Genomic DNA, 19,372 nt, shown 5'->3' on the forward strand with positions numbered 1-19,372 from the left:
TAAATTACTGGTGCTTCCACCTCTTTTCGAACCTTTGCAAATTTTGAACAAACATGGCATCTATCTGCCAACACTCATTGCTTCACATCCTTCATAACATCACCAATAGCCTCAGCACCCCCACCACCGCCTAACAATTTCTCATTCGTAGCCTGAATAACAACCCGCCGATAAGTAGTCAAAGCAGGAACCCCGTTGTCCTTCACCTCCAAAATCAAATGAAGCAACTGTCCCTTAGCAATAGCCCGACGACTAATCAATTCAACGCAACACTTGTCAGCCGGAGGCACCTGAACCTCCACAACACTACCATCCTCATTCAAAGTCTCAATTCTGAGTTCTCCAACCTCATACTGCACAGCCCACTGAGTCGCACTCGGGTCCTTATACTGATACCACCTGAACGTGAGCGAATCCGTCGGGTCTGGATCATAAGAAGCCGAAGCATCAAGCCTTACCACACCCCCGGCCTCGACATCCAGTTCCAACGGTGCCGGGCCAGTCGTTCCATTGACAATCGCCACAGGATGATGATTCGCAGTCTTCAAATCAGAAGATAGAGACCACTGCATCCTAGCCGCAAAATCAACCTGGAACGCCTCCCTCCAGCGCCAAATAGTCGCATGATTGGACTTGTAGCTCCTCCCATCAAGCCCAACGACCTCATCCGCCGTATCACTATAATGCCCATTGACCTCCCCCTCATCCCCACGCGTAGAAACATACCTCCCACCCCAACCCCCAAACCCAGGCCGCTCAGCCACCCCAAGTCCATTCTGAACAAGATACAAAAAAGTAGGCGTATCCCCCTCAGGAATAAACATAAAATCAGGATACGTCACCCCAAACGGCCCGATCTGAATATTGTCCTTAATCCACTCCGCACTGATCATGCTCGGATCAGGACCGCCCCGATCAAACCCATACCACGCATCACCGGAAATGCCCGCCCAAGTCGCATTTCCGTACTGGTTCCAGCCGTGCACGGAACAGATGTAGAATAGATCCGGGTATGTGGTTCTGATCCAGAGGCCTGTGTCGTCTTGGTCGGAGATGGCATACACGCGCAGCTTGGACCGCAGTCTTGCTGCTTCTTCTGGCGTGTGCGTCTTGCTTAGCTTTAGTAGTGCCGAGGCTAGGACGTTCGTGCCGCCCCAGCAGAGGATCCAGAGCGGGTTGTTCTGTGTCGCTGCGTCTGGGGCTTCGATGCGGTCTAGTAGGGCTTCTGCGCCTTCGCTTAGGGGTATGGTGTCGCCTACGGCTGTCATGCCGTAGCTCTGGAGTGTGGGTCAGCTTGGAGGGATTGGATTAGATTGGCTGGTGGGACGAGACGGGACGGTACCTCTGCGCCCTTTTTGATCAGAGATCGTAGGGATTCAGGTGTTGGGTATGGATCGTCTGGATGCGCGTGCGCATTCAGGTTGTCTACTACTTTCTCGTAGCCGTCCACGATCTTGTGCATGTCCTGCGGACAGACTTTGTTTTTCATCCATGTTGATGTACATGCTACCAGGCCTTCGGTGCGGAACTGGTTGGAGTAGAGCAGATAGCGGACTAGAGACTCTGCATCGTCGGGTTCGTTGGAGATGTCGCTGAGGATGAATACGCGCGGCTTGGAGGGGAAGGATTGGAGTTTGTCCTGGGATGCCATGATATGGGATGTAGAAGGATGTAGAGGATGGGGATTATCTGGGTATGATAGTCTACTTATTACGTTGTTTCTGGTCGTGGTTAGGAAATTCCCGAAATCGTAATCGTAGCCACTCCGGACTCGTGCGGAGAACGTGGGGAATTGCCGAAGTTCAGCCGGTTCAAAGCAGCATCTGTAACCGCCACTATGCCCAAAGTATATGTTCTTGGCTTTGTCTTCTTGGCCCTGGTCTATGAACGGATTATTCAAACGAGGCTTTTTATTCGAAAGGCAGGATTTTATTGTGGTCCAGATAATTATATGTCTAGGAAGTTGTACTAAACCAATTCTATCGTGATACATCGTTGACTTGTATATACCGAGATCGAAACTCCTTGGTAGTCAATAGTTGCCTTAAAGAGGATACTGCGAGTGGCTGGACATGATAATATTAATTTCATGAATGTTCAACAAAAAGATTGTATGATATATTTGGGCTATGTTTCAGAAAATCTCGACAAAAGCTTCCACAGGGTATGAGACGCTCATTATTATCAAGCCTGTGCAATATGTTTTAAAACTTACATGTATTGTGCATAATAACGTTAGATGCTAGGTGGAATTGCAAATATACATGAATGAATGCTTCACCACAGTCTATTTTCCTTTTTGTTCCTGTCATGCGAGTCCTTGATACCAACTGACTAGTGTGTAGACATTTGACCTTTCCAGAAACCTAACCGGAAATGTAATTAAAAGAATGGTATGATGCATAAAATAGCTTGACAAATATTAACAGCTTATGCAAATTTCTCTTAGTCTATTTATTAACCATAACAATTTTGGACACTTGTACTTAATTCAGGTATCCCGAATTATGACTGGTAGATAGACAAGGACGACGGGTAGTCGCTATCACCCCCACAAGCCATATTATAATCCCCAAACTGCTCGACTCGCCCTTTGACGAAATCATGGAATTGCGTCTTGGAGCAGCTTCCACCTGGCCCGTCCCGACAGTCGACCAATGGCTGAGGACCAGCATTGTTCAAGATTCGATAGTAATCTCCCTCCTTGAAGCCATCACTCTCACACGACATTTTCTCAATAGCAATGTTGGTCAGGAACGGCAGGATCTCACTGCTCTTCCAAACGCGGTTATAGTTGATTCTGTGCTCGGGCATGGTACCGTTCACATGGTTCGATCCAGAGTATGCGCTGTTATTGTACAGTCCCAGCGCGGTGATAACCGTAGGCGGAAGTTCACGATGCGTGAAAGAGACATACAGCTCCTGCGAGGAAGACTCGTCGTCTAATGCTGCAACACTGGCATTCACCCACGGGATGCCGAGGCTACCAGATAGCGGGCGGCCGTAGCCCGTGTTGTGGAAGTACATCAAGTCATTAGCGTATTCGAATCCGAGCCATTCGTCGGAATTGAACAGCTTGAGAGAGCAGAATGGCGATGAGCCTCTGATGACGGTCTCGTAGCCGCACAGCTCGAACATGCCGGTGATGTCATCTTGAGTGAAGTTGAAAGAGCGCGCTTCGGCATTCAGACGGCTGATGATGGGTTTCGTGTACACTTTCCCAAAGGCCTGGTTTGTTAGCCTATAGTCCTACAAGAAATGAGTAGTAAAACATACCGATGATTGGTCACTGCCGTAGGAAGAACTGAACGCAGAACAGCCCTTATACGGCGTCAAGGAATCGGCGCCCGCCTTTTTGCTTTCTTCGATTTGCGTGAGATTGATCGCCTTGGTGTGATTGTTTGTGAATCCCGAAATGAAGCTTTGGGCACTGTTTACCGTGCGGTCTGCGGTCGAAGACCAGACTTTGGCAGGTGTCTTGAGATGGGCGTATTTTTTGTGAAGACTCTTTCCCAGCATGCGTGCCTCTTGTAAGCCAACACGAGTAAGCTTTTCCAAATGCTCCTCACTGACTGGTGCAGTCCAATTGGAAAGGAACTTGAGGGACTTTGTCGAAGACCAATTTTGTGTTGTGTTCTGCAATTTCTTCAGGAATGGCTCGAGGTATGATTCGTAGTCGAAATCATTGGCATAGATTGCTGCATGGCGGACCAGATATGATGCTCGAGTGACATTGCAGCCTTGGGGAGGAGATTGTTCGAGCGGAGGATTATTCGGGGTGAAGTATGGTGCGATCCCGGCGGAATGTTCTAAAGGGTTGAAGTGGGAGGAGGACAGGACAGGGGCGGCGAATGCCACGAGGAGGTGTGAGAAATGCATTTTGCTGGGTTACCTTGGAAAGGGACTCAATTCCTATTTTATATACCTTTGAGACTCATTTAATGCAGTCGCGATGTCATTGTTTACGAGGTAGTAAACAAGGAAAAAAGATTGACGTAGTGATCGACAGTGGAAGTAGCCGTGCCAAGCTCTGCCCTATGTTCCGCCCGATGCTTGGTTCACCGCATCTCTCAATGCCCACAAATAGGAAGTGAATTTATTTAGAGATGTTTGAAGAGTTAAGCATATTGAGTCAAGATATGAGACTGTTTTAATTGAGCACTGAAGAGACCGCAATTGGGGAGATTGCCAACATGATAGAGACCTGGTGGGCCTGAAGGTGCCAGTATGAGTGGAGGCCATGACGCTCTTCGGTAAGCCGAGCCGGTGAGCCCGGATTGTCTTGAAATCCTACAGGGCTGTCCCTTGATACTCGGATCATCTACATAAGCCAAACCAGGTTGGCAAATTGAGTATCTTCGAGACCATCGTCGTCGTTTTGCTCTGTCTGGGTGGTCTCTCTGCGAAAAGAACGACGTCTCTATTTAGATCCAGTCGCGTTATGTATAAAGGTTCAGCACCTAGATTCTTCTTCTTCTTCTTGAGATATTTTGACTCAATTGGGGAAAGTTACAAATGCTTTGACCGCGAAGGGGGCGTTGTTAAAGTTTTCTCTTGAGAACTCAGCTCTTTGCTACGCAAAATCTACATAATTTTCCGATGACATGTGTATGCCTATATTTTCTCCGTCATTGACTCTGATAAAATGAGTCGTTCACTGAGACTTATCGGACTCTAAGTTTAGTGCAGAATGTACATTGAGTTTCATAATACCCTAGAACACCTGAAGCGTACCCGCTACATCGTTCCTATACCCATACACTAGGCGATGTCAATCGTGACACAAGAGTGTCTAGTAGCCGACCAAGCTTAAATCACGAAGTCGAAACCGAACAGGTGATAAAATGTAAGAGGGTGGATTGATAGAAGGATGATATTTAATCAGACGCAGTGTTGCTTTGAATCTGTCACAGACCGCTCTTTGATAACCGGAGAAGGGATCCATTTAGCACCCCAGCAAAAGGTGGCTTCGCCAAACTTTACTTTTTTATCATACATTCTAAGGCTCTGATCGGTGATCGGTGATCGGTCACAGAGCTCATATACACGGAGCCAGTAATCTGGATTAAAAAAGTCGCCACGGACTTTTTCAATCTTGAGAGCCCTCTGATCTTGCGACAGGCGGATAGTATGTCCAATGCAGGGACCCATCTGATGATAACGGCGCTAGCTTTGTTACATCAAGTCAGAAAGCTTGTTCAATATTACCGCTCTATACCTAGAGGGGAAGTAAGTTGATTCGCCTAGCCTCCCAGATCCAACGCTTGGCATATCTTTGTTTGTCAGTATGTTGCATAACTCCATTGTCCAAGTTCTTGCCCACTTAGATCCCGGGGACCTAATTCCTGATATAGATCACAGAACATTGCATTTACTTTTCTCTGCGGTATTAGCGCAATTAGCGACCTTGGAAACGCTGCTTGAAATTGTGAACCTGAAATGGATTTCTCCTACTGGAAGGTGCCATGCCGTCACGCACGACGTACGCAATATATACTCTCAATGGGAGAATGGGCAGCTAGCCTGGCCTCACAACCCCTAAGCTTTACCGCTCGTTAATATAAGACATTGAGAGCTAATGGTATACAATGATGTCGGAACACTGTATTTTCTCCAAAGTAATTGCTCGCAGAAACAGTCAGCTGATCATCGGATGTGGGAACTCGGGAGGGTCCGGGGAGCAAGTGCCGTGCCACTATGCCCATTCTGGTATGTGGGCATGTGGGTTGCCAGACATCATGTCGAAAATGAAGGGACTGGGGTGAACAAGTGTGCTTGGAAATTGGCATATGCTGGCTTTGTTATTGGGGGGTGAGTAATTAGCAGCGATGTGTAGTTTAGTGCGATGTTGTGGTCTGCACAGTGGGTTTGTGGGTAATTTGTTCGCAAATCGGGTCCATCACACTACGGAATGGTATGTTCTGCTACAGTACGGAGTACATGACTTCTCCATACGAGTTGACAAAAGACCTGGACAAATGAAGCCCGTCAGAAACCAGCTCAGGGGCAATGGACTGTCCTCAGACCAGACACCGGAAAGGGTGGGGTCCGTGCATGTGGATTGGATCCTCAATCAAGCATTTTTTAACAGCTTGGCTGCCTCATCGAGAATAGCAGGGTTTCAGAAGCAAATCAGAAGTCCGAAGCTGTGAGAAGCCATCCGAACAGGACTCAGGCCTGAGGCAGAAAGAAAGACAAACTGTTGGGAAAAGGACTTTCACATGTCAGAGTGGGGGCTGACATGTGAAAGGGCCTTTGGACGGTTCAGGTGAGGGTAAGATGAGAGTGAGGAGGATACTTTATAGACAGGAATAAGGAACAAGAGAGTCAAATAGATCTTCTCATGCAAAGAGCAATAGGAATCTGGCCGTGCCTAAGGTCCTGCACTGTACAGACCGGAACAAACCGCGCGGGGAAAGCGATTGGACCATGAATGAGCCACGTTCAGAGCCAAGTTAGGGTCTAAGTTAGTTCCCAGTCCTGTCTCTCAACAAATTCGTGCCTATTTCTTGATTTCTGGATTTCTGAATCTCGAGAAGGTTCTCTCTTGTATTCTACTCCTCTCCTGCATTAGTGTCGGGTTTACATAGATCGACTGATCCCCCTTCTCTCTGTTTGAACTTCTAGCGTCTTCCACTTTCCTTCACCATGACCATTCTCGATATCACCAAAGATCTCCCGACACTCTTTAAGAAACAGGTGCAGGCCACCCCGGACGCCATCGCGCTAGAGGATGAAACAACCTACACATACCAACAGCTAGACCACGAGGTCGAAGCTCTCGCCAGTCGATTGCGGACCTATGGGGTGAGTCGGGACACCCTCGTGGGCGTACTTCTGCCACGCAGCGCAGATTACGTGATTGCGTGCCTGGCAGCGCTTCGTGCTGGGGGCGCCTTTCTGGTGCTGGAACTGGCTTACCCCGCGGACCTCTTGGCGGATGTCATCGAGGACGCAAATCCCGCCGTCATTGTCACCCATCGATCAGAGGCCGACAAGATCAAGGCCCCTCTCCCAGTGATCGCCCTGGATGATTCAGTGGCGGAGGCCAATGGCGCTGCCAAGGAACCTGCGCCGTTGCCCGCCGATGAGGATTTGGACCGTTTAGCCTTTGTTTCGTACTCATCGGGGACGACGGGAAAACCAAAAGGAATTGCCAATCCTCATCGTGCGCCGGTGTTGTCGTATGATCTGAGATTTGCGGTGCAGGATGTCCAGCCTGGAGATCGGGTGGCCTGCAATGTCTTCTTTATCTGGGAGATGTTGCGCCCATTGTTGCGGGGAGCCACGGTGGTGATTGTGCCCGATGAAACGAGCTATGATCCGGCCGCCCTGGTCGACTTGTTGGCGGCTAAAAAGGTGACCGAGACCCTGATGACGCCCACACTGTTGGCCACGGTTCTCTCCCGCTACCCGCGCTTTGGCACACGTGTTCCCGATCTGCGCATTATTTGGCTGAACGGCGAAGTGGTGACTACGGATCTGGCTCGCAAGGCCATCAAGATTCTTCCCAATACTCGTCTGCTCAACTGCTACAGTGCGTGCGAAACCCATGAGATTGCGTGTGGAGACATCCGCGAGATCATTGACGAGGAAGCGCTCTACTGCCCTGTTGGCCCTCCCCTCGATCCCTCACACACATATATTCTGGACGAAGCCGGCAAAGAAGTCGAGACCGGCACATCGGGAGAGCTATTTATCGGAGGTCCCCTGTTGGCCCGAGAATACATCAATCTACCCGAGGCTACGGCCAAGGCTTTCACGCCCGACCCCTTTGACACTACACCCGGCGCTCGGGCTTACAGGACCGGTGATCTAGCGCGCAAGTTGCCGTCGGGACTCCTCGAGATTACTGGTCGGGTGGGCGCTATGATCAAGCTCCGCGGCTACTCCGTGGTGCCCGCAAAGGTGGAGAGCGACATCTGCCAATACCTGGCTGTTAGTCAGTGTGTCGTGATTGCCTATGGCGAGGGGCTGGAGCGACAATTGGTTGCTTACATTGTCCCCGAGAAGGAGGCGTCAGAAGATCGCCCAGCGGTCACCATTAACGAGTCCGGCCACAGTCCTTCGGCGCGCCGTGCTCTTGAGAAGAACCTTGCCCACTACATGATTCCCGCCCTGTGGGTTGCACTCGAGCAACTTCCTACTAGCGAGGTGTCTGGAAAGGTTGATCTGAAGAGCCTCCCAACCCCCCGCAGTGGAAGCCCCAGCGGTAGCGAGCAGAGTGGCGGAAAGGACCCCATCAGCCTTGGTGATATCGCTGCCATCTGGGAAACTGTGCTTAAAATCTCGAAGAATCTGCTGAAGCCCGAAGACAGCTTCTTCGATCTCGGTGGACACTCATTGTCTCTGGCCGATCTGTCATCGAAGCTTTCCAGACGGTTCGGTTTCCGCATTCCTATTCCTCGTCTCGCTGAAAACACCACCCTCTCCGGTCACCTGGACACTGTGCGTGCCGTCAGAGACGGTCACACCGAAGAGGTGCAAGCCAACTTGCCTGCAGTGCTACTCTCGGACTCTACTCTGGATGAAGACATCAAGCCCTCTACCACTACTATCACTTCGATCAATGAGGCAAACACAGTGCTCTTGACTGGTGTGACTGGTTTCCTAGGCGCGTTCCTGCTGAATGACTTGATCGAGAACACCTCGGCTCACATCATTTGTCTTGTTCGATTCAGTGACCCGGAGCAAGATGACCAGGCTGGAGGTGTGGCTCGAATTCGTCGGAATTTGCTCGACATGGGACTTTGGCGCGATTCAATTCTGGAGCGTGTTGAGGTTCTTCCTGGCAACCTCTCTCGTCCTCGCTTGGGCCTGTCCCCTGAGGTCTTTGATGAGATCGCGTCCCGTGTTGATGTCATTGTTCACGCTGCCGCTACTGTCAACCTTGTCTACCCCTATGCCGCACTCCGCGGTGCAAATGTTGGCGGAACCAGAGAGATCCTTCGCTTGGCCGCTAAGGGAGGTGCAACTGTTCAGTATGTCTCTACAAACGGAGTTTTGCCCTCCTCTGGGGAGAACGGCTGGCCCGAGAGTACCATGCTGTCTGCGGAAGAAGTCCCCAAGAAGCTACTTGATGGCTACGGTCAGACTAAGTGGGTTGCCGAGCAGCTCGTGCTCAAGGCTGGTGAACGCGGATTGCCCGTCAAGATTCACCGATGCGGTACCATCAGTGGCCACAGTATCACTGGTTCTGCTAACGCTTGGGATTTGCTCACTGCCTTGATCGTTGAGTCTATCCAGATTGGATACTTCCCAGACGTGGAAGGATGGCGCGCAGAGATGACTCCAGTCAACTTTGTCAGCAAATCCATCGTTCACTTGGCCACTCAAACTCAGACCGACCAAACTGTTTTCCACCTGGGCGACCCCAAGCCGGTCGACACCCGATCCGTCTTTGAGGATCTCAAGGAGCTTGGATATCAGACTAAGCCCCTTTCTTGGGACGAATGGGTAGCCCTTTGGTTCGAGAAGAGAGGCACAGCCAAGGGTGGAGATGGATCTTTCACCGTCGACATTCTTCGCAGTGGTATGCCAACTGTCGAGTTCCTTCGGGATATCGTGGTCCTCGACAACGCCCTGACCAGACCTCTCCGTGCCGAGGTTGAGCGACCCAAAGTGGACAGCCTCCTGCTGGAAACCTACACTCGTCACTGGTTTGCTCGAGGATGGTTGCCCCGACCTCCGTCTCGCCAACATGCTCTCAAGCGCGCTGTTGAGCCCACCGTGAAGGGCCCTCTCAGCGGACAAGTAGCCGTGGTCACCGGTGCGTCCTCGGGCATTGGCGCGGCGGTAGCAGCCGCCCTGGCCAAACAAGGCTGCGCCGTCGCACTAGGTGCCCGTCGCCTCGACGCTCTCGAAAGCACCAAGCGCAAGGTCGAAGCCCACGGTGTCAAGTGCATCCTCCGCTCAACAGACGTAACAAGCAAGACCCAAGTTGAAGACCTAGTGAAAGCCGCAAGCGAGGAGCTCGGTCCAGTCGACATTCTCGTCGCCTGCGCCGGTGTCATGTACTTTACAATGATGGCCAACACCCAGATGGACGAGTGGGAGCGCACCGTCGACGTGAACTGCAAGGGTCTCCTGCACGCCCTTTCCTCCACCGTCCCCGGTATGCTCTCTCGGGGCCGCGGCCACGTCGTCGCCATCTCCTCGGATGCAGGCCGCAAGGTCTTCCCCGGCCTGGGAGTCTACTCTGCCAGCAAGTTCTTCGTCGAAGCAACCCTGCAAGCGCTCCGTCTCGAGACTGCCGGCGCTGGCCTGCGCGTGACAAGCATCCAGCCCGGAAATACATCTACAGACCTGCTGGGCATGTCTACGGATGCGGAGGCAGTCAAGAAATTCGGCGAGCCATCTGGAGCGAAGATCCTTGACCCTTCGGATGTTGCCAATTCAATTGTTTATGCCCTTACTCAACCGGAACATGTCTCGGTCAACGAGATCCTGGTTGAGCCTCGTGATGAACCTATTTAAATGATGTCCTTGCTTTTCTGTTATGTCACCAGATGAGATGCGATGATCTGTGGAGCTTTTTTATGTGCTATTATTTATCTGCCAGTTGCTAGCTGTGATTCCAGGGGTTCAGATTACACATAATTAGATGGCTGTATAGTGGTAGAGTATAGACTTAGATTTGTATATATAGACCTAACATAGACATAGAATACTGGATTCGTTCCAATGATTTTCCCATGCAACATCCATCGATCGATTTCGCCCATACGCTGTTTCCTCCCGTGCTACATTCCACTACATTAGAAGCTCACTGTGACATATGACGAATAGGATGACCAACAGCATACTTATTTCTACAGTATCAACTATCCAATCAACGAGTACACACCGCAAAAGTCCCTCCCCTTTCAGCCTAAGCAAAGATCCGAAGAGGATAATCAGCCAAATAGAAACCAGGATCATTGAACCGCAATCCCCGATCCAAAGCCGAAATAGCCTGAATCTCTTCATCCGTCAAATCAAAGTCCAAAACATCCAAATTCTCCGCTAACCGAGTAGGATTATTCGACTTGGGAATCACAGCAACACCCCTAAGCCCATTCATTAGCACCACCGTCCCCATTTTCCAAAAAAAAAAAAAAACCAGAAACAAAAAGAACTAACCTCTGCGTAGCCCACCTCAACAAAACCCTCGCAGGACTAACACCCACCCTCGCAGCAGCCTCAACAACACACCCACAATCAAAAAGCATCTCAATGCCCATAGCCCTCTTCGAAAACGCAGCCGGTAACTCTACAAAAGACATCGGCCCGAAACTAGAGTACGCAGTCACGGCAATGCCGTTCTCCCGCGCCATCTGGATTAACTCGCCCTGCACCAGGTACGGGTGATGTTCGATCTGGAGGGCCGAAATGGGATGTCGCGCGTAGGTCTTGATGTCATAGAGTGTCTGTGCTTGGAAGTTGCTCACGCCGATGCTGTGCGCGATGCCGTCGTCGACTAGTTCTTCTAGGGCTGTCCAGGTTTCTGAGATGGGGACGTTGACCGGGCTGATTTTGCCGGCGTCGTTCATCCACCAGGCCTGTTTTGTTAGTTCGTGTTGATGGGATGTTTGGTTTTGTTAGGGCTGTGTGTACGTACGGGATACTCTCGCTCGGCTGGGTCTATGTACTCCAGTGCAACGGGAAAGTGAATCAGATAGAGGTCTATGTAGCCGAGACCCCATGCCTCGTTCTGTCTCTGGGCCATTTGCAAGGTGTGCTCGCGTCGGTGGTAGTTGTTCCATAGTTTCGTTGTAATGAAGATCTCGGAGCGGGTTACTAGACCCTCGGCGATGGCGCGTTGGATTCCTTGTCCGGCCTCTTTTTCGTTTTGGTAGTCGTAGGCGCCGTCGAAGAGTCTGTAGCCAGCTTTGATGGCCTGGTTTTGTTAGGGCTGTCTTTTTTGGTGTGGCTGTTGACTGTTGGTCGATATACTCACGTTGTAGACTGTTTCTGCGGCTGTTTCTTTGGGGACTTTCCAGAGGCCGAAGCCTACTAGGGGCATTTCTTTGCCGGAGGCTAGAGTGATGGTTGACTTGGTCATTTTGGCGTTATCAAGGTATGGATTGCTTGATTCAATTGATGCGATGTCGAGTGCGAAACAGCTGTATAAATAGTGTGGTGGAACTTTGTATGGGTGCTTCCAACTGCCTAATTGGGATGTGGGCCATGAACCCAGATCGAGACCACCGAACCGACTCTGATCCAAGTGGGACATCAATCAGATCCATAACGAGGTATTCATGGCTATGCCTACCCTCTCATCTTATCACATACAATACATAAGGTAGACTGCGTTGGTCGTTTGACAGGCTCTTCATTTCATCATATCATAACAGTCTCTATAGTACACTTCGTTCTAAACCTCTTTAACATGCATCCCCTTCTCAGACCCGCTTAGACTAGTACTAGTCGTCACACTACCAACCGTGTAATCAGTCGGATGCATAGAAAGCGGATGCAATCCCTTATGTCGAATCTGCGAGCGCGGCGCCGTAGCCAAAGTCATCTCACGGCCTTGATCCGACACCTCAACCACAGCCCGACTAGAGAAAACATCCTCAACTTCCTCGAGAGACCGGCCCGCAGTCTCGGGATAAAATGCCCAAACAATGACCATCGCCGCCCAGTTGAACCCAACAAAGCAATAGAAATACTTATACCCGATATTAGTCAGAGCAATCGGCGAGCACTGCGCAAAGACAAGGTTAAGACTCCAATTCGTCGCCGTAGCCAGCGAAGAACCACGAGCTCGAATGGGCGTGGGGAAGATCTCAGATTGATAAATCCAGGAAATCATCCCGAGCGCCGTGAAAAACACCGAGAAAACGAAGAACATGGCGATTGCAGCGCGCAGCGCATTCGGGTTCGCGTTCGGGTCGTTGAAGTCGATATACCGGGCCAGCGTGGCTTCCACGCACATCACGGCGCCCATGCCGAAGAGCGATGGAATGAGCAGTTTGCGACGACCGACTTTGTCGATGAAGGTCATGAATACCGTGTTCCAGACTAGGGCTAGCGCGCCCCAGACTCCGATGATCATGAGGGATGTGGAGGTTGATAAGCCAAGGGTTTTGTAAATGCGTGGGCCGTAGTTTTGGATCACGTTTGTGCCGGAGCATTGGGTGAATGCTTGTAGACCGCAGGCTAGGAGGATGCGGCGGCGCCAGGCTGGGGAGGTGAGAAGCTGGCGCCAGGATCGCACTGTTGTTTGATGTTCGGTTAGGAGACTATCGTGGATCTGGGAGAGTTCATGTTCGAGGAGTTTGTTGTTTGTTGCGCTGCGGTTCAGGTGGAGTTTTGCGAGGACTGAGCGGCCTTCGCCTTCTCGGCCTTTTTCTATAAGCCATCGAGGGGATTCTGGGAGGAACCAGATCCCACTTGTGAGGATGAAAGCTGGGACGATCTGGAAGCAGAGGGGGAAGCGCCAAGAGAAGATTCCGCCGTGCAGGGAGCAGCCGTATCCGACCCATTGCTGGTTTCGTCAGTTGGTGTCAGAGATTGAGTAGATCTCAGTAGTCTACTCACGGCAACCATGATCCCCAGACCGATCATCCATTGCTGCATACTGGCCAATAAGCCACGGATCTGAGGCGGGGCAATCTCGCTCTGGATGCATGTCAGACGAAGCTTGGTACATACGTTACTGGATAGCGATCACGTACACAATATACAGGGATGGTAGCTGACATCTGCCCAATGGCCATGCCCGCGATGAATCGACCCGCAATAAGCATCGCAATGGTCACTGCACCCCCCTGGAGGGCAGCCCCGAGACTGGCAATCAAGCCACCAAGGAAGATGACCATTCGACGACCATAGTAGTCGGAAATGTATGGGGCCAGGATGGAGCCCACAATCGCACCCCCTGATCATATCCATTAGACCCTGATCGCCACATGTTCCGAAGGAGGATTACCAGTGTAAGACGAGATGATTCCTCCCGCGGCGGCATCAGATAACCCCGGAGAGCCAAATCGGGCTAGAAAAGCCTCTTGTTCAATACTGGAGGAGATCACGCCGGAATCATACCCAAACAGGAATGAGCCCAGCGCGGCAAACGCGCAGCAGAAGGTTACGAGGAAGAAAGCCATGGTCCATAGTCGTTACAGCACCGATGCATAGCGGGATGGGTGTGGACGAGTTCCATATAAATGGCAATAGTCGCGTATCGAATGCCGATCCCCGGACGTGCCGAAGGGATGTACGTTGGGAATGTTTCGTGGGGGACCTTTCACGCTTAATATTTTGTCGCTTAGTTGATTCGAGATCGCTAAATCGCTAAATCACATCCCGCCCCTCTGAAAATGACGCTATTGACTTTGGAGGCGCAGAGAGAACCCATGTTTCTTCTCGGCAGTTCTTGGATCGTCCGATCGTCCATCACGATGGCGCTAAACGATGCTTGGGGGACAGGCGTTTCAGGGTTGTTTTCATTCTTCAGCGCGTCACAGGGCTGTCAATTGCGGTATTGCGGCCTTGTTTCAACCCTGCCGCATGGTTAATCCCTTTTTTCCTGTGTGGCAAGGAGAACCCAGTGTATACAGTATATGCAGGTCGAGACCTGGAGAGGATTAAAGTATTACAAAAGGTAGCATTATCTGGTCAGCAGACTAAGAATAGGAATTTGAGTGAGCACTAGTAAATCTTGGCTACCGTTTACAGATCTTTATTCTGCCCCCCAATTTGGGGAAGTCAACCTTCACATTTCCCCAACCTGCAGAACAGGGTAAGGAGGGATATGATGCATCGATTATTCAACAGTTCAGGCTTCTCTCGGGCTTTCGGGGTTCGGGGCGCAAATTACCAAACAATGAAAAATATCACCAACGCTTAGCGTCGGGGCAGTAATATACAGTAGTCGCAGGAGTAGTACACCTGGGCAGTTGGGAGACTGTATTTGCAATGTTTGCAAATTACCCAAGGTCCATGTGTCTTGCGAACAGGTGCAGATGGAAAATATTATCTGCAGGCCAGTTTCAAACCCCGAAAGTTAAGAGTCATGCGCGGAAAAATCCACGTCAATCCCAGGGTCATGCCCTACCGTACATCCTATGGGATACGTAGATTAGTGATACTAAATGACCTCGGCTTGGACACTGAAAAGGCCGAGTCTAAACAGAATTGGGACCGGTGGAGATCGGGAAAAAGTCTGACATCAGGGCCATTGGAATAGTAGGAGAAAATGCCTCAGGGCTGCAAAAGAGCGGAAAGTCGGCGTTGACGGCCAGAATTCTCCGAATGACTAAACGGCTGGGAAATACGAACCTTTGAACTGGCACTTGGCCCTTAAGCACTTTAGCACTTTGGCACTTTTGACCAGCATTGCAATCCCCCACTCATTGACCGCTTTCGCATCGTGAATCATTTCCATCCCCAACTTCCATTATTGTGACGCTCCTCAAAAGGGCGATCTGGTATTCGTGAACTTCGGATCGCCCGCCAAGACTCTCCTTACATGAATTCGTGCACATTACCGATATCAAATCTCCAGTCATGGCGTCTATAAGCCCTCATGGCGACGATGACGATCCCCTGAACGACTTCAAGTATCATGATGATGACGCCGCCCCGTCGGAAGCCTCACCAGATCCTAAATCGCTGCCCATGCAGAAGAGGCGACGAGTTGGCCGCGCATGCGATGAATGTCGTCGAAAAAAGATTAAATGTGATGGCAAACAGCCCTGCACCCATTGCACCGTCTATAGTTATGGTACGCTCTCAATAATCCGGGAAACCTCCCCCCTCTGGCCTAACAATCCTGTAGAGTGTTCGTATGACCAACCCTCCAACCGCCGTCGCAACCCTGCCCCGCAATACGTCGAGGCGCTCGAAAATCGCCTGTCCAGAGCTGAAGCCCTGCTGCGAGTCGTTCTCCCTAATGTCAATCTCGACGACCCGGACCTAGATGTGCATGCGACGGAACAGGTATTAGCCGCCCAAAAAAGACAAGATGCGACCGAGGATGTCAAGCCACCGGTGCCGAAGCCTCAACCTCAGGCCCAGGCGGAGGTTGCGCCGGAGGCAGGGGATGAGGGATTACTGGAGACAATGGTCGATAATTCCGGCTGTTTAGATCGGGATGATCAAGGCCATTGGGATTATCATGGACATACGTCCGGGATTATCTTCGTTCGTCGCTTACGCAAACAGTTGGGCGCCACCGATCTCAATGGTCCGATGTCACGACCGCGCGCTTCGATCACGTCGCATATGTGGGATAGTCCCAAGTCGATGTCGGAGTCGCCTCAGGATACGTCAATGCCTCCTACCCACGATCTACCCCCGCGCGTGGTTGCCCGCCGCTTGTGCCATAATGCGATCGACCACGCTTGTTCGCTCATGAGGTTCGTGCATGAGCCTTCATTCTTCGCTAGCCTGGAGCAAATCTACGATACACCTCCGGAACAATTTGGCAATGATGAGAATTCATTCCTGCCGCTGCTGTATATCGTAATCGCGGTTGGTTGTTTGTTCTCGGATGACGGAGGTAGTACTTTGGATTTGTCTGGTTACGAAAGCGCAATCGGCCAAGGGTAGGTCTATCTACTACCCTCAGTAATGCCATTCACTAACTGTCACAGGTTCCAATTTTTCAAGGCTGGCCGACAATTATTGGAGGTTACTGATTGCCGTGACTTGCCTTCTCTCCAGGCAATTTGTTTCATGGTACTTTTCTTGCAGTCATCCGCCAAGTTGAGTACATGTTATTCATATGTAGGAATTGCGCTGCGCTCATCTCTACGATTGGGTCTCCATCGCAAGGTCGCCACAGATTTCAATCCCATTGAACGAGAATTACGAAAGCGAATCTTTTGGGTGGTTCGCAAGATGGACGTCTACGTCAGCACCCTTCTTGGTTTGCCTCAGATGCTGAGCGACGACGACATCGACCAAGAATATCCCATGGAGATTGATGGGGATTTCATCACCATACAAGGAATTACTCAACAGCCATCTAATTATACACCGTTGATGGCTGGATGCAACGCCCACACCCGTCTTTCCAACATCATCCTGAAGGTGGTGAAATACATCTACCCCGTCAAGAATGCCCGGTATCGCTCAAAGTCAGACCAGCGCTACATGGTCAGTCATTCCAAGATCCGTGAGATTGAGCGTGATCTACAAAATTGGATGGAGGAATTGCCCCCTGCTTTGCGACCGGGTACAGAAGTTTCACCACAGCTAGAACGGTCAGTCTTAGTCCGCGATCGATATACTTGATCAGAATACTAACGTCCTTCAGTGTCCGACAATTACTGCGTATCAGTTATGCACATGTGCAGATGGTCATGTATCGACCTTTCCTCCACTACGTTTCTGGTGGTTCCCAAGCGCGCGGTGTTGACAAGCGATCGTATGCTTGTGCAGCGGCATGCGTCAGTGTTTCCAGGAACATCGTTCACATTACCACTGGAATGCAAAAGCGAGGATTGCTTAATGGATCGTTCTGGTTCACCATGTATACGACCTACTTTGCTATTCTCTCTTTGCTCTTCTTCGTGATTGAGAACCCTGACTCACCAACAGCCAAAGACGGTGTTTTGAAGGATGCCATGGAAGGCAAAAATACACTTGCTGGTTTAGCTAAGAAGAGCTTGGCTGCGGACCGATGCTCTCAGAGCTTGAACGTATGTATCCCCGAGCTCTCCGGCCGGCTTTGACTAATACCATCGCAGTGCCTCTTCAAGACTTTGCCTGAGATGCTCAAGAACCGACAAGGCTCCAAGACCCCGGTCAATCTAAAGCGACCAGCGCCATCAAACCAAGCGGCTGAACGTGAGCCTGCTCAATCCTCATTTGAGCAACCACTGCCACACCGGTCAAGCACATTCCCCATGCAGATGATGCCTCAAACTCCTGCACCCGAAGCTCCAACCCGTCGCCAACAGAGCCTTGATAACGCCCAGATGATGAACAATCGCTCCAATGACAATAGCAGCCAGTCGACATGGGTTTCAACAACTCCTGAGCTGCTTACAGAGACCATGTCTACCCCGGAACAGATCTCTTCAGCTAGCTCCATACATCCTTCCATGTCCAACCAAGAGCCATCGAGCCTTGCTTGGGCCCAGCAATTCAACAACCCGGCTAATCTCCCTGATCTGATGCCGATGATGTTTCCCTCTGACGACCCATTCGCGTACCCTACACAACCCATGTCCACGCTGGAAGACGACCACTTCCGCCACGACCGTGGAATGCCTCCATCCCAATACCCCTTTGATGCAGCCGCACAAGCAACAGGCATGGGAGCAACAACACCCACCGAGCAAACGGGCGGCGTCGGAATCTCAACACCCAACTTTGACTTCACCTCTCTCCCCAATTTCCCCGTCGGCAATCCCTCGGCGATCAAGTCATCAGTGCCAAGCCGCCTCCAACCCTCCCACTCCAGAAGCTCATCACGTACCATGTCTCCCATCTCCCACGGCCATACCCCAAGCGAAGCCCTCAGTAGTCCAGATCTGGTCTCAATTCCGAACCAAAACTTTGTCTGGCAGGGTTACAACTTCCAACCGAACAATCCAAACCCCCATAACCCAAACAACATGCCAGCCGAATCCGCAGCCCCACAGCCAGAATTCCACAGTCCAAATGGATTACCTGACGTCAGCATGGGCATGATGGATGAAAACATGGCCGCGAACATGGACCTGGGCATCTCGTTTGACGATCTCTTCGGTAATAATGCTAACTACCGATCTAACAATGGGGCATCCAATGATGATTGGACTCAGTGGATGAACGTCAATGCCTGATTACTTCTTGTCTGGTTTTGCTTCACCTTGCCTGTGATGGCCCTGTTGGTCCGATTTCTATGAGGAAATGCAATTATGAATGCTACTCTTTTTTCTGGTGTAAAAATGTTGATACCTGGTTTGGCGTTGTGTGGTGGTCTGGCGTCGTGCTTTTTGGTAATGGTTTTAGTGTCAGTATGGATTTTATACTTGAATTATAGTTTATATTGTCTGATGTAGGTGAGATTTACTATAATTTACATTGTTTTATCCTGATTTGCCTTCAACAACCGTGGAGCATGACCACGCATGATAATACATCAGGGGAGAACGAGATGTACTTCTTACACTATACATTTGTCTACTCTTCGCCTGTTTCTCTGCAATGTTGGAGCACCTTGAGATGATTGTTGATATAGTAGCAATCAGAGCTGTATACTGGTAAAACCAAGTTTAGAGTAGCAATAGAAAGTTTGGCTACATCATCACATCTTCCGTACATAAGAACATCTTGGACACTGTATAGCGTGTCAAAATGATTTGATTGTCAAATGACAAGGCTGTAGACAGACGCGGTCCATCTTATAGCGGAGGGCTACGGATCGGTAGACCCACATAAACTCCATCGC

The 19,372-nt window shown here is 50.6% G+C and overlaps 6 protein-coding genes across 6 annotated transcripts; 2 read left to right on the forward strand and 4 right to left on the reverse strand.

Moving 5' to 3' along the window:
- Positions 1 to 74: 74 nt before the first annotated feature.
- N7511_010821 (DUF1593 domain-containing protein) lies at positions 75 to 1,651 on the reverse strand (the record flags this gene model as incomplete). Its single annotated transcript, XM_057133198.1, has 2 exons — positions 75 to 1,277; positions 1,343 to 1,651. The coding sequence occupies 2 exons, from the start codon at positions 1,649 to 1,651 to the stop codon at positions 75 to 77; spliced, it is 1,512 nt and encodes a 503-aa protein (XP_056981186.1).
- Positions 1,652 to 2,505: 854 nt separating this feature from the next.
- N7511_010822 (putative histidine acid phosphatase) lies at positions 2,506 to 3,879 on the reverse strand (the record flags this gene model as incomplete). The annotated part of the gene is made up of 2 exons (XM_057133199.1): positions 2,506 to 3,228; positions 3,277 to 3,879. 2 exons carry the CDS (start codon positions 3,877 to 3,879, stop codon positions 2,506 to 2,508), a joined length of 1,326 nt encoding a protein of 441 aa, XP_056981187.1.
- A 2,769-nt stretch (positions 3,880 to 6,648) lies between these two features.
- Positions 6,649 to 10,476, forward strand: N7511_010823 (uncharacterized protein; the record flags this gene model as incomplete). Its single annotated transcript, XM_057133200.1, has 1 exon — positions 6,649 to 10,476. The coding sequence occupies one exon, from the start codon at positions 6,649 to 6,651 to the stop codon at positions 10,474 to 10,476; it is 3,828 nt and encodes a 1,275-aa protein (XP_056981188.1).
- Positions 10,477 to 10,870: 394 nt separating this feature from the next.
- On the reverse strand, positions 10,871 to 12,043 carry N7511_010824 (uncharacterized protein; the record flags this gene model as incomplete). The annotated part of the gene is made up of 4 exons (XM_057133201.1): positions 10,871 to 11,048; positions 11,122 to 11,540; positions 11,600 to 11,878; positions 11,939 to 12,043. The coding sequence occupies 4 exons, from the start codon at positions 12,041 to 12,043 to the stop codon at positions 10,871 to 10,873; spliced, it is 981 nt and encodes a 326-aa protein (XP_056981189.1).
- A 315-nt stretch (positions 12,044 to 12,358) lies between these two features.
- N7511_010825 (sugar porter family MFS transporter) lies at positions 12,359 to 14,093 on the reverse strand (the record flags this gene model as incomplete). The annotated part of the gene is made up of 4 exons (XM_057133202.1): positions 12,359 to 13,474; positions 13,528 to 13,608; positions 13,665 to 13,867; positions 13,919 to 14,093. 4 exons carry the CDS (start codon positions 14,091 to 14,093, stop codon positions 12,359 to 12,361), a joined length of 1,575 nt encoding a protein of 524 aa, XP_056981190.1.
- Positions 14,094 to 15,495: 1,402 nt separating this feature from the next.
- Positions 15,496 to 18,764, forward strand: N7511_010826 (putative C6 transcription factor (Mut3); the record flags this gene model as incomplete). The annotated part of the gene is made up of 5 exons (XM_057133203.1): positions 15,496 to 15,712; positions 15,767 to 16,535; positions 16,584 to 17,195; positions 17,249 to 17,633; positions 17,682 to 18,764. The coding sequence occupies 5 exons, from the start codon at positions 15,496 to 15,498 to the stop codon at positions 18,762 to 18,764; spliced, it is 3,066 nt and encodes a 1,021-aa protein (XP_056981191.1).
- Positions 18,765 to 19,372: the final 608 nt, after the last annotated feature.

Source organism: Penicillium nucicola, assembly GCF_028828085.1.
Source record: "Penicillium nucicola strain IBT 29836 chromosome Unknown utg000010l, whole genome shotgun sequence".
NCBI classification, from domain to species: Eukaryota; Fungi; Ascomycota; class Eurotiomycetes; order Eurotiales; family Aspergillaceae; genus Penicillium; species Penicillium nucicola.